Raw genomic sequence first — 13,564 nt, 5'->3', positions numbered from 1 at the left:
ATTGAGCCCTTCCCCAATTGCCACATACAACAGCCCATACTGAAAGGAACTTAATCAACCATTAAAGCAAGACGATGTGAACTGAAGGTGAACAAAGAGGTATGTTTGCATGAAGGATTCTATAAATGCTTATATCAATTTAGTGACAGGTGTGTAGCAAATCTCCTTTGGTCGTGCTACAATTGTTGCTTCCTGTGAATGATTCTTATCCATGTCAGGTGTTTGGATCCAAATCTACATCCTCACCACATTGATGCAATATAAGCAATAGTCAAGAATAATGAACACCCAGTAATGGCAAGAAAACCTCCAGAGTAATTGATTACCGAGCCAAATCAATTAACACAGGAGCCACGCAAAACTAAGAATGTGGGAAAAACTAACATGAAAGAACCATTGAACATCAAGGACCTAGTTCCCAGAACTCTCATGCAATTATTTGACAGATGATATGCACTCTATGGGTGATCCCACACTCAAATTAGGATGACTTGGTGTTGGAGTTACATTAAATAATTTACATACTGAAAAGAGCTCTTTATACCTATGTTGCAACCTTGTCGATACCACAAATGGCACAGTAATTGCCTGATGAGGTAGGCAGGTGGTTAGTTTGAGAGATAGTGTGTCCCTTCTGCAGGGCTTTTGTATGTTGCCAGTGCATGGAGTTGAGGTTCTTAATACCATCCTGAATGTCCCCTCTCCACATTGAGCTGTCATAGGCCAGAGATTCCCAGGAGTCAGTCGGGGTTTTGCATTTCTTCAAGGAGGCTTTGGGCAAATTCTTGATTTTTCTCCCCCTCTGTCTGTCTTGTATTCTCTTTCTGTGACAGAGCTCAGAGTAGAGCATCTGTTTCAGGAGTTTGGTGCGGGAATGTAAATGACGTTAGCCTGCCTGAGGTAGAAGACCGGGTGTAGTTAGGGCCTCAGTACTGGCAATGTTGACCTGGAAGAGGACATTGGTGATGCTTTGCTCATCCACCCCACCCCAATCCACAAAACTGGAGTGGAGGCAAATCATCTTTGATGATCATTCTGAGGGATGGCTTGTGAAGAAGAATTTCAAAAATCAGTTGTGATGTGAACTAGGTGCACAAGGCAAGAGCTAGATTTTTGGATCCATGCCAGCCCAGCACTGCAGCAGAACCCAGAAAAATCAAGTTTAAGAAATCCTCCTTCTGCAAATAAAAATCCAGTTTGATTTAATGGGTTGAACTATATTATCCAATAGGAAGTGCCCGCATTCAGCTGTTCCCAGGTAATCAGGTCCCAGAATTACATGGACCCACTGTAAGTCCAGGACGTGCTGAGTGGCAGATGCCAAGGCATCTGTTGTTCTGCTCCATCACTGGACCCCATGTGATGGAGTCCTGTCTCATTGGGCTTTCCCAGCATTGTATGCCAGTTGTACCTGAGTAGGGATTCCAGATCTGGACACAAGGAGTTACTTATTTTCTTTAAACTTATTTTAATAGTATTTTCAAATATTTCTGAAAATCAAAAACATTTAAAAACTATAAAAATAAAACCTTCCTTGTTTTGAGACCACCTGGGATATACTTACTGGTGAGGCCTCAGTGTACCTCACTGGCACTTCCTGACTGTGGAGGGTCAGCTTGATTGGTGACCCATGTCAAAGCCAGGTAAGTACTGGTGGCAGGACCACAGGTGGTGAGTCAAATTTATCTCAATTCAGTCAATTCCATTCCAGCGTGAATTAGATTCTCTGTGATAAACAACATTACTCCTGTGTTCCTACGAATTGTGAGTGCTGCAAGCAAGATCCACTTGACTTACCATTCATTATTTCCATCTAATTTTGCATCTACTCAGATTAGAACTGAAGAAATCAGAAAGTGTGGTGAGCTGCTACAGAACTAGAGTGCTAAGGGTTTAGGAAAGAAACAAACCGAATTACAAAAACATTAATAGAAAAGATAATCAATTAAATCAATTTAAACATTATTTCAGTTTGATTTAGTCAATCTTAAAACTTCAGGATAGTGACTGTGGGTCAAAAATAAGGCTTCAAGCAGTATCGGAACACCACAAAGATAAAGTTACCTGTGGAGAACTCTTTTGGTTATTGAGTGATTTCACTAACACGAAGACTGTGGCTGTCTGAAAGGCTAGGCTTGAAGTTGATGTTTGAATCAACAGCTGTCTCACACTTTGTTTCAGAAGGAGACAGAGTGTTGAAGAATTTCACAGAATTGTTACAGCACAGAAGGTCATTCACCCCACAAAGTCAACATTGGTGCCCTATATAGCAATCTATTCAATCCCATTCCCGCTGCATAGAACACAGAACAGTACAGCACAGGAACAGGCCTTTAGGTCCATGATGTCTGTACTGACCATGATGCCAATTTAAACTAATCCCATTTGCCTGGACGTAGTCCATATCCCTGCAACCCCTGCCTGTTCACGTACCTGCCCAAATGCCTCTTAAATGTCACTACTGTATCTGCTTCCACCACCTCCCATGACAGCGAGTTCCAGGTGCTTACCACCCTCCGTGTAAAAATTTTGCCTCACAAATCTCCTTTGAACGTTCCCCCCCCATCTTAAATCTATATTCCTTCGTATTGGACACTTCCACCCTGGGAAAAAGACTCTGACCACCTACCCTGTCTGTACCTCTCATAATTTTATGTACTTCTATCAGGTCGCCCCTCAGCTTCCAATGCTCCTGAATAAACAATCCAAGTTTGTGTAAAATCTCCTTATAGCAAATACTCTCTAATCCAGGTAACATCCTGAGGAAACTCTTCTTCATCCTCTCCAAAGCCTTCACATCCTTCATGTAATGCAGTGGCCAGAACTGTACACAATACTGCAAACATGGCCGAACCAAAATTTTATACAGTTGCAACATGACTTCCCTACTTTTATCCACACACCTTCTTTAGCACCTTGTCTACTTGTGTTGCCACTTTCAGGAAGCTATGGACTCTGTACATCAGTACTCCTAAGGGTCCTGCCATTTACTGTGTGCTTTCCTCTTACATTTGACCTCCAATATGCACCACCTCACACTTGTCTGGATTAAATTCCATCTGCCATACCTCCACCCATATTTCCAACTGGCTTATACCTTGCTGAATTCTTTGACAACCTTCCTTGCTATCCACAACTTTGCCAATTTTTGTGCCATCTGCAAACTTACTAATCAGCCCACCTATATTTTTGTCCATATCATTTCTATATATCACAAACAACAGAGGTCCTAGCATTAATCCCCGCAGAACACCACTGCTCACAGACGTCCAGTGAGAATAACACTGTTCCATCACTGCCCACTGACTTTTATGGCCAAGCCAATCAAGTCTCTGTGAATCCTATGTGCCTTAATCTTTTGGATCAGACTACTATGAAGTACCATGTCAAATGCTTTACTGAAGTCCATGTGTACAACATCCACTGCCCAACCCTCATCAGTCATCTCAAAAAACTCAATCAAGTTTGTAAGGCGTGATTTACCCTGCACTTAGACCTTTCTCTCAAAGCCTTTTCCAATTCCCTTTTGAAACCTCAGATGGACTCTGACTCTTTGTATTTCTGTTCCCACCAGGCCATGAGTTCTGGATCATCACTGCCCTCTGCATAAAAAAAGTTAATTCTCGTAACCCCCCTCCTGTATCTTCTAACTTTCAATGTAAATCTGTGTCACTTTGTTCTTGAACCACCTGCCAATGGGAACAGCAATCCAGTTCCCCAGTCGAGTGGCATTCACTGATGGTGGCTTATACAGAAGTGTATAGCTCCTTGTGATGTGAAACTGTTACCAAGTTATGTGATGAAAATCCCAAGATTGCATAAGTATGATTCTGTTTTCATTTTCAATTGCTATAATTAAATAATTCTACTAACAGCCTGCATCCGCCAGATTGCAATGTTGCAGTGGTCCTTTGAAAAATTGCAGTGTCAAACTTTCTGGCCCATTCCAAATGCCATTCTGCTCAGCAACATGGGGGTGGGGGGAGGGGGTGTTGAATGAGGGGGAGGGGTTGGGGGGGGTGAAATGTAGTGGGAGCTTGAGAAGGATCCCCAGACCATCCCCAGTTTTAGACAGGCTCCTCACTATAGCATGTGAATGTTGGAACATAAGATAAGATATCTTTATTTGTCACATGTACATCGAAACACACAGTGAAGTGCATCTTTTTGCATAGAGTGTTCTGGGGGCAGCCCACAAGTGTCACCACACTTCCAGCGCCGACATAGCATGCCCACAACTTCCTAACCTTTACGTCTTTGGAATGTGGGAGGAAACCGGAGCACCCAGAGGAAACCCACGCAGACACGGGGAAAACATGCAAACTCCTTACAGTGGCCGGAATTGAACCTTGGTTGCTGGCGCTGTAATAGTGTTACGCTAACTGCTACACTACTGCCATATATTGGACTCATACATAAACCCACAAATTCACCCCGATTGGTAGTAACTTATGCAACTTATTCCATTGACATCAATTATATGCAGGGGAAAGATTTATGAAGTAATGATAATGAAACTATTAATATTTACAATATTAGTCTGCTTGGGATTTTCACCCATACAGAGTTGACAAAGACCTGAAGTTACGGTCAGCGATTCAGCTGACCTTTATAGACTTTACAGCCATTTACATCGCTATCAAGAGGTCTGAATTGGACTGGCAGGAATCTGTGCAAAGTATTTCGAAAATCTTACTCGGGCATCATGCAACATTTTAAGTTTTTAAAAGCATACATGCTGTAAATGGTCCTTAGCAAATGACCAAATTTTATGTGTATTGTAATCTGCTCATATTTCAGTTGGGGGTTTTACATTTAAAAACTTATTTTGTCTTCTATCTTCTTTATTTGGGACTCTACATGACGTTTAAAATGTTTATTAAAAATTGTGCATGCTGTGGCTGAGAATTTTTCAATGCAATTGGCTGCTCAGACAACTTGATGTCAAAACAGCTGCTGCTCACCAGAGATCTTGATGAACTAATGCCTGACAGCAGGTATCAGAAGAATGATCCTCTCGGTGTAAGGCTGGCCAGGCCTTTGTGGGGATGTTTATTCAAGGTCAGAGGTGAGTGTTGTGTTCTGCAGCTGACCACAAATGCTGGGCCAACATCAGAACACTGTTTGTTGTTATCAAAGTTTGTTGCAGTAGCAGTTTGATTGAATAGTGATAATGGCATTTATCTCAAGGTTCAATACTTGTTGTTTGAAAATTCTTCATCCGGTTCCTCTGGTCTTCTTCCTGTTACATTCCAGTACCTGCCACCATGTTACACTTCCCATCCTGTTAACTGAACCTTGGATCACCTGTGAGCAAAACCACTGAAGATCAACTAGTATAAAGTCAAAATAATGAGTCAACAAGAATAGTTTATTTCCATGACTGATGATGGCGAACTCTCATCCATCTAAAACAGCTGCTGCACACAGAAAATGTCAAGCGTTTTCCCTTTGCCTGTGCTCTGCTTCTGAAGAGCATGGTTTCTGAATTCCATCTATGGTTTCTGGTGCTAGAGCAGACTGTATATGAATATGGAGAAGCAAAGATAATTACACTTGTGCTGCAGCCCTGACTATTTCCAAAGGTTCAGTTTATAAGTATAGAAACTGTTTGGCTTTGTCCAGCTATGTCTTTATTTGGATGTGCCTGAACAAAAAAAACTCTTATTAATGAAGAACATGTGCTTTTAAATAGTGCGTTAGCACTAGGTCTTCCCTGTTTTATTCCTCAGTACAGCTTATTTGGGGAAGCTGAGGGGACCTTTAAGCACATTAACCCCCTATTCTATTCCCCCAACCTTTGCTTGGCCCTGCCCTGACACACTAAACAATTTCTCCACCACAGACCACAAATGGACCCACCCTCTAAACATGAACCTGCTCCATTGTGGAGCCTTGGTTAAACCACTTTCTTTCTCCTCTTCCTCGACCACCATTCTTCATACACAAATTTGCTTCACATTTTCCTCTTCCTTCTGCTTGGCACTGTGGTGTCGCCCTTTTCACCATTTCCATTGTAGGCCCTGACCCATCAATACTTCACTTGGGATAATAATGTCATTCCAACTACTGACATGCAAGTCACAGCTTCTGAAAGACATAAAGAGATTTTAAAACTTGTTTATCTTTCCTTATTTTGCTATTAACTTTATTTTTTAATTAATATCCAATGGTACTTTTACACTTAACTTCAATTTCTAACAAGTTATTTGAAGCTATTTGAATTGTTTTAACATGTCTCTGACAGTCTTCATTTTATCCAATGCTGTCAACCATTTCTTGATACCAGCTGGACTGAATCAAACTGGCTGCAGACTGGTCTCTGTAATGGTGGGCATCTCAGGAGAAAGCCAAAATGGATCATCTGCTGAGGACTTCTGGCTGAACTTGGTTACAAATGCTTTACTCTTATTTTTAGCCCCGCCATCATCTCCTCTTCCCATTAGCTGTTTATTGTCCACCAACGTTCAAGACCTGCAGAACTTTGATCTGTTAATTGTGAAATTGCAAGCTTTTGACAAACATGTGTTGCAACTTCACTGCTCCTAGAATGGCCTTCTGTGTTCCTCATTGAATCAGGGTTGATTCCCTGGCTTTAATGACTAATGACATGGTGTCATGACAATAACCTTTCCCTCAATATCAGCAAAACGAAAGGGAGGGCAGAGCACGTGCTGCTGTCTACATCAGCGGTGCTGAGGTTGAGAGGGTTGAAAGTTCCTAGGAGTGAGCATCACCAATAGGCTGTCCTGGTCCTACCATGTAGACGGCATGGCCAAGAAAGCTCACCAGGGCCTCTACTTCCTCAGGAGTCTAAAGAAATTTGGCATGTCCTCTTTGGCCCTCACCAATTTTTATCAATGTACCATAGAAAGCATCTTATCTGGATGCATCATGGCTTGGTATGGCAACTGTTCTGCCATGACCCCAAGAAACTGCAGAGTTGTGGGCACAGCCCAGCGCATCATGGAAACCAGCCTCCCCTCATGGACTCTGTCTACACTTCAAGTAGCCAACATAATCAAAGACTCCACCCACCCTGGACATTCTCTCTTCTCCCCTCTCCCATCGAGCAGGATACAAAAGCCTGAAAGCATGTACCAACAGGCTCAAGGACAGCTTCTATCTGCTGTTATAAGACCATTGAATGGTCCCCTAGTACAATAGGATGGACTCTTGACCTCACAATCTATCTTGTTATGGCCTTGCACCTTATTGTCTGCCTGCATTGCACTTTCTCTGTGCTACAACTCTTTATTCTGCATTTTGTTATTGTTTTCTCTTGTATTGAATGCATTGTTGTAATGAAATGATCTGTATGGATGGCATGCAAAAGAAGTTTTTCACCGTACCTCGGTACATGTGATAATAATCAATTTACCAATTTGCAGTAGAGTGAGGGATATGCATGAGATTCCACATTATGTTGGAGTACATTTCTGCTGATGATGATGATCCACAGCATATTTTATATACTCAATTTTAATGTGTCAGATCTATCATGAATCTATTTAACACAATCCTTATGGTGCACAACATAATAGAAGGAGTCCCTGGTGTGAAGGAGGGTCTTTACCTCCACAAAGATTATGTGGAGGGCACTTCTTGTGTGCTTGTGGACAGAGGCATCTGCCACAGATAGACTGTCAAGGATGAGCTCGTGGTTTATACCTCATGTTGGTTCACTCATGACCTACTGCAGACTTAGTCTGGCAGCTGCGTCCTTAAGGACTCAGCCTGCTTGGTCTGTGATGGTGCTACCAAGCCAGTTTTGGTAGTGGATGTTGAAGTCTCCCACCCAGAGCACATTCTGTGCTGTTGCTGCTTTCAGTGCTTCTTCCAAGTGTTCAATATGGAGAGGCACCGATGCGTCAGCTGAGGGAGGACATTTGGTCTAATTACCTTACAGAGCTTACAGAGGGATATTGATAGGATGCAAAGCTGGGCTGACAAGTGGTAGATGGAGTTCAATCCAGAGAAGTGTGAAGTGGTACACTTTGGAAGGCCAGACTCCAAGGTGGAGTACAAGGTTAATGGCAGGATTCTGGGCAGTGTAGAGGAGCAGAGGGATCTGGGGGTTCATATCCACAGATCACTGAAAGTTGCCTCACAGGTAGATAGGGTAGTTAAGAAAGCTTATGGGATGTTAGCTTTCATAAGTCGTGGGATCGAGTTTAAGAGCCGCAAAGTAATGATGCAGCTTTACAAAACTCTGGTTAGACCACACTTGGAGTACTGTGTCCAGTTCTGGTCGTCTCATTATAGGAAGGATATGGAGGCGTTGGAAAAGGTGCAGAGGAGATTTACCAGGATGCTGCCTGGATTGGAGAGTATGGATTATGAGGAGAGACTAAAGGAGCTAGGGCTTTACTCATTGGAGAGAAGGAGGATGAGAGGAGACATAATAGAGGTATACAAAGTATTAAGAGGAATAGATAGAGTGGACAGCCAGCGCCTCTTTCCCAGGGCACCAATGGTCAATACAAGAGGGCATGGCTTTAAGGTAATGGGGGGGGGGGGGGAAGTTCAAGGGAGACGTCAGAGGGAGGTTTTTCACCCAGAGAGTGGTTGGTGCGTGGAATGCGCTGCTTGGGGTGGTGATGGGGGCTGATACGTTGGTCAAGTTCAAGAGATTGTTAGATAAGCATATGGAGGAATTTAAGATAGAGGGATATGTGGGAGGAAGGGGTTAGATAGTCTTAGGAGTGGTTTGAAGGTTGGCACAACATGGTGGGCCGAAGGGCCTGTATTGTGCTGTATTGTTCTATGGTTCTAATCAAGAGGAGGTTTCTTTGTTCATGTCATAAGACCTCACGGGGTATCCAGGCAAACGTTAAGGACTTCCAGGGCTACTGCCTTCTATCTGTTTCTCACTGTACCTCCACCTCCAGTGGACAGGGTGCATCCGGGCGTGTAATGGAGGTTGTCTGTTAGGTCTGATTTTGTCAGCATGACAATGTCAGTCTGTGTTTGATTAGTCTGAGGGACAGCTCTCCCAATTTGGACACATGTCTGCCAAGGACTTTGCAATGGTCACTGGACTTAAAGTGATGCTACTGTGTTCAAATTCAATGCAAGGGTTTTATCCTTATTCTGTTTTAAATCAACAGTTATGATACAACTGATTGTCCTCTGAAATGTCCCACAAGCTGCACAATCTAGGGGGCCACAATCTCTTGCATCTTTCCTCATAATTGTTTCAGCAACACATCATTCCAAAAAAAGGGGTTCTAATGTCACTTCCTCAGGCAAACATTCATTCATCCACCTCCACGTTTTGGCCTGCAGAGATTTCCTCCACCTGTCCTTCACAGCTACATTACCATTAATATCAACAAATGTGTCAATAAATGCCACATTTGTCTAATTTCTTTATTCAAGGTTAATTTAAGATTTAAGATATCTTTATTAGTCACATGTACATCAAAACACACAGTGAAATATATCTTTTGCATACAGTGTTCTGGGGGGCAGCCCATAAGCGTTGCCACGCTTCCGGTTCCAACATAGCATGCCCACAACTTCCTAACCCGTACATCTTTGGAATGTGGGAGGAAACTGGAGCACCCGGAGGAAACCCTCGCAGACACGGGGAGAACATACAAACTCCTTGCAGACAGCAGCCGGATTTGAACCCAGGTCACTGGTGCTGTAGAGTGTTACGCTAACCGCTACACTCTATTTGCAATCTTTTATTTTGTCAATTTCACCTTTACTGGACAGGTTGGGAAACCCTCACACAAACCCTAAGATACATTCCATAGAACCATAGAACAATACAGCACAATACAGGCCCTTCAGCCCACCATGTTGTGCCGACCTTTAAACCACACCTAAGACTATCTAACCCCTTCCTCCCACATATCCCTCTATTTTAAATTCCTCCATATGCTTATCTAACAATCTCTTGAACTTGACCAATGTATCAGCCTCCACCACCACCCCAGGCAGCGCATTCCATGCACCAACCACTCTCTGGGTGAAAAACCTCCCTTTGATATCTCCCTTGAACTTCCTACCCCTTACTTTAAAGCAATGCCCTCTTGTATTGAGCATTGGTGCCCTGGGAAAGAGGCGCTGGCTGTCCGCTCTATCTATTCCTCTTAATATTTTGTATACCTCTATCATGTCTCCCCTCATCCTCGTCCTCTCCAAAGAGTAAAGCCCCAGCTCCCTTAGTCTCTCCTCATAATCCATACTCTCCAATCCAGGCGGCATCCTGGTAAATCTCCTCTGCACCTTTTCCAATGCTTCCACATCCTTCCTATAATGAGGCGACCAGAACTGGACACAGTACTCCAAGTGTGGTCTAACCAGAGTTTTGTAGAGCCACATCATTACCTCGTGGCTCTTAAACTCGATCCCATGATTTATGAAATCTAAAATCCCATAAGCTTCCTTAACTACCCTATCTACCTGTGAGGCAACTTTCAGTGATCTGTGGATATGAACCCCCAGATCCCTCTGCTCCTCTACACTGCCTAGAATCCTGCCATTAACCTTGTACTCCACCTTGGAGTTTGTCCTTCCAAAGTGTACCACTGCACACTTCTCTGGATTGAACTCCATCTGCCACTTGTCAGCCCAGCTCTGCATCCTATCAATATCCCTCTGTAAGCTTCGACAGCCCTCCACACTGTCCACAACACCACCGACCTTTGTGTCGTCTGTAAACTTGCCAACCCACCCTTCTACCCCCTCATCCAAGTCATTAATAAATGTCACGAAAAGTAGAGGTCCCAGAACCGATCCTTGTGGGACACCACTAGTCACAGCCCTCCAATCTGAATGCACTCCCTCCACCACAACCCTCTGCTTTCTACAGGCAAGCCAACTCTGAATCCACACGGCCAAGCCTCACTGGATCCCATGCCCTCTGACCTTCTGAAGAAGCCTCCCATGTGGAACCTTGTCAAATGCCTTACTAAAATCCATGTAGACCACACCTACTGCACTACCCTCATCAATCTTCCTGGTCACCTCCTCAAAGAACCCTATCAGGCTTGTGAGACATGATCTTAACCTCACAAAGCCATGCTGGCTGTCCCTAATCAGTCCATGACTCTCTAAATGCTCATAGATCCTATCTCTTAGAATCCTTTCCAACAGCTTGCCCACCACAGACATAAGGCTCACTGGTCTGTAATTCCCTGGACTATCCCTACTAGCTTTTTTGATTCCCCAGTAAGTTCAAAGAATTGATGAAGTTCATAATCGATTCAGAATCAGATTTATTATCATTGACTTAAATGAAGTGAAACTTGTTTTGTGGCGGCAGTACAGTGCATTCAGAAGTTTCTGGGCCATGGTCTCTCAGCACACATCTTTCCAGTACTCTGAGTTTTCTTTTGGAACTCCCCTTTTTAAAATTTCTTAAGATATTTACTTATTTACAAAACATTCTGCAGGATGTCCCTTGTAGAAATCTAATGAACTTAATGAGGTCTTTTGAAAACTTTGGAGAGGCATTGTTTTATAACCAACAAAATCAAATGGTAATGCTACCACTTGAAAGATTATACACATTTTAGACATTTAGAATTATGTTAATTATTTTGAGCATTTTCACATTTTTTAAATGGATCTATTTTTTATATGTGAGCATTTATGATTATTGTCGTTGCCATCATTAGGTATTCTGGAGTTCATTAGTATAGCAGTGGGCCTGGTCAGCATTCGTGGCGTAGACAGTGGACTCTACCTCGGAATGAATGAGAAGGGAGAGCTATATGGATCGGTAAGTACACATTTGTGTTTTTGATAGTGATAGGTTAAGGTTGATACGAAGAAAGAGAATTGAACTGTTCATTAATATAAGTAACCAATTGTAAAGAAATTGAGAAGTGTTTAATTTCAAATAATGGACAAAGAATCACAAAGAGAACAAAAATTAAAGCTCTTTTTACCAAAACCACATGTAATGCAAACAGTTTCAAGGCTACATTGTCACACTGTAGACACTGTATCTTTTTTCATGAGTCTATCTGGGCTCTATTTCAAAGTGATCCAGAGTGTTGCTCATGTGTCCTATTATGCCAACCTTTGTGGGCCAACAAAAGCTCCAGTGTCTCATTGTGTTGACCTACAGACTGTGACTTTAAATCAAAAGTACATTTCTTTCTCATTGCTGTTCTTTTCTTTCCTTTGCTCTTGATGTATTATTTCTGTTTTACTTACTTCTCTGGTTACAATTTGTGTTTTTACCATTTCTAAACAGCTCAGTGTTTAGTACAATTGTTGACACACTTTCATAAACATACAGATGCCAGAACAGAATGGTACAAGAAAATGCCATTTGAGCAGCCATCCTATCACCATGAATAATCTGACCTCTTATGGAATCTTCCCATTTACTTAATCTACACTGACACCCAAATAACTTACTATAGGTGAAACTTTCAAGATGATGCCAAATTTAAATCACTTTGTGACTCCAAAGGCAGTCAAGCAATAGCTCTATTAAGCATTATTCAACCTTAACTGATTAATAAACTTGGAATGCTGTCTGCAATGAATTATACTGTATTAAACAAACACGAGTTCACCATGTTAACAAGGTGCACCCAATACCCAATTAGCCTTACAACCTCCAAATGAATGGAAATTTTCAGGATAGAACAAAAACCAACCCTCTTTTCTTTCCTTTGTCAATGGCTATTTATGCCACGTGTAAGATTTTCTTGTTCCTGATTTCACTGTACATACTAATACAGACACTTAGCCTACATAAACAAATTTGACTAAACCCTTTTGAACACTGTTAAACAGTTCCTAAACCCCAGTTTTGAAAAGTTGCCAGACACAGCCTGATCTATTTATCATTCCCTTTTGTTTTTTATTATCAAGTAAATTTTCAAGCAAGGTTACTAATTTTCTATTAATTCCACATACTTGTATAAACCTTAGACTTGAAACTTTATTTTTTTGAAAATCCAAGTAATTATACTTTTGGAATAGCCTTTGTCTACCAATTTAGTTACCTCCTCAAAGAATTCCAGTGGATTTGTGAGGCATGACATATTGCTTCTAAAACCACACTGGCTGCCCCTTATGGCCCTATAGCAGTTCTGGAAATCTAAAACAAAACCAGAAAATGCTGGAAGCATTCAACAGGTCAGTCAACATCTGTGGAGAGAGAAACAGTCGTCTTCTCATTTTTCCATTTCTACTGATGGGATCATTGACCTGAAATATTGACTCTAGTTTCTCTCTCCATGAATACTGTATAACCTGCTGTAGGCTTCTGACCATCTATCTTCCTGTTGACCTATCAATGAAGCAAGATATTGGTTCTCTAACTCAGTACAACACATACAAAATGCTGGAGGAACTCAGCTGGTCAGGCAGCACCTATGGAGGGAAATGAACAGTCAACGTTTTGGGTCGAGACCCTTCATAAGGACTATAACTGGTTATTTTTTGCATATGCAATCTAGTTAATATCTTTTCCAATTTTTGGCCTTCTTCAGCATACTTCACAAATTTTACTTTATTACTTTGACAAAAACTTTTATGGTATTTTAATAACCTTTCCAACAAGGGAACCTTAATTGATAATGGTGCA

The 13,564-nt window shown here is 42.0% G+C and overlaps 1 protein-coding gene across 5 annotated transcripts in view; it reads left to right on the top strand.

The window, feature by feature from the left end:
- The window catches only part of LOC127576244 (fibroblast growth factor 9), a 198,536-nt gene that overhangs the window by 24,827 nt on the left and 160,145 nt on the right, over positions 1–13,564 (top strand). For all 5 annotated transcript variants that reach the window (XR_007957196.1, XR_007957195.1, XM_052026693.1 and 2 more), the window contains exon 3: positions 11,634–11,737. Coding sequence is in view for 3 of the 5 variants with exons in the window: in XM_052026693.1 (XP_051882653.1) it covers positions 11,634–11,737 (104 nt within the window). In the remaining 2 variants the exon portion in view is untranslated. The remainder of the gene's footprint in view (positions 1–11,633; positions 11,738–13,564) is intronic.

Source organism: Pristis pectinata, chromosome 11, assembly GCF_009764475.1.
Source record: "Pristis pectinata isolate sPriPec2 chromosome 11, sPriPec2.1.pri, whole genome shotgun sequence".
Lineage (NCBI taxonomy): Eukaryota > Metazoa > Chordata > Chondrichthyes > Rhinopristiformes > Pristidae > Pristis > Pristis pectinata.
Note: the sequence above shows the minus strand (reverse complement) of the source record. Positions and strands in the feature narration are given on the sequence as shown.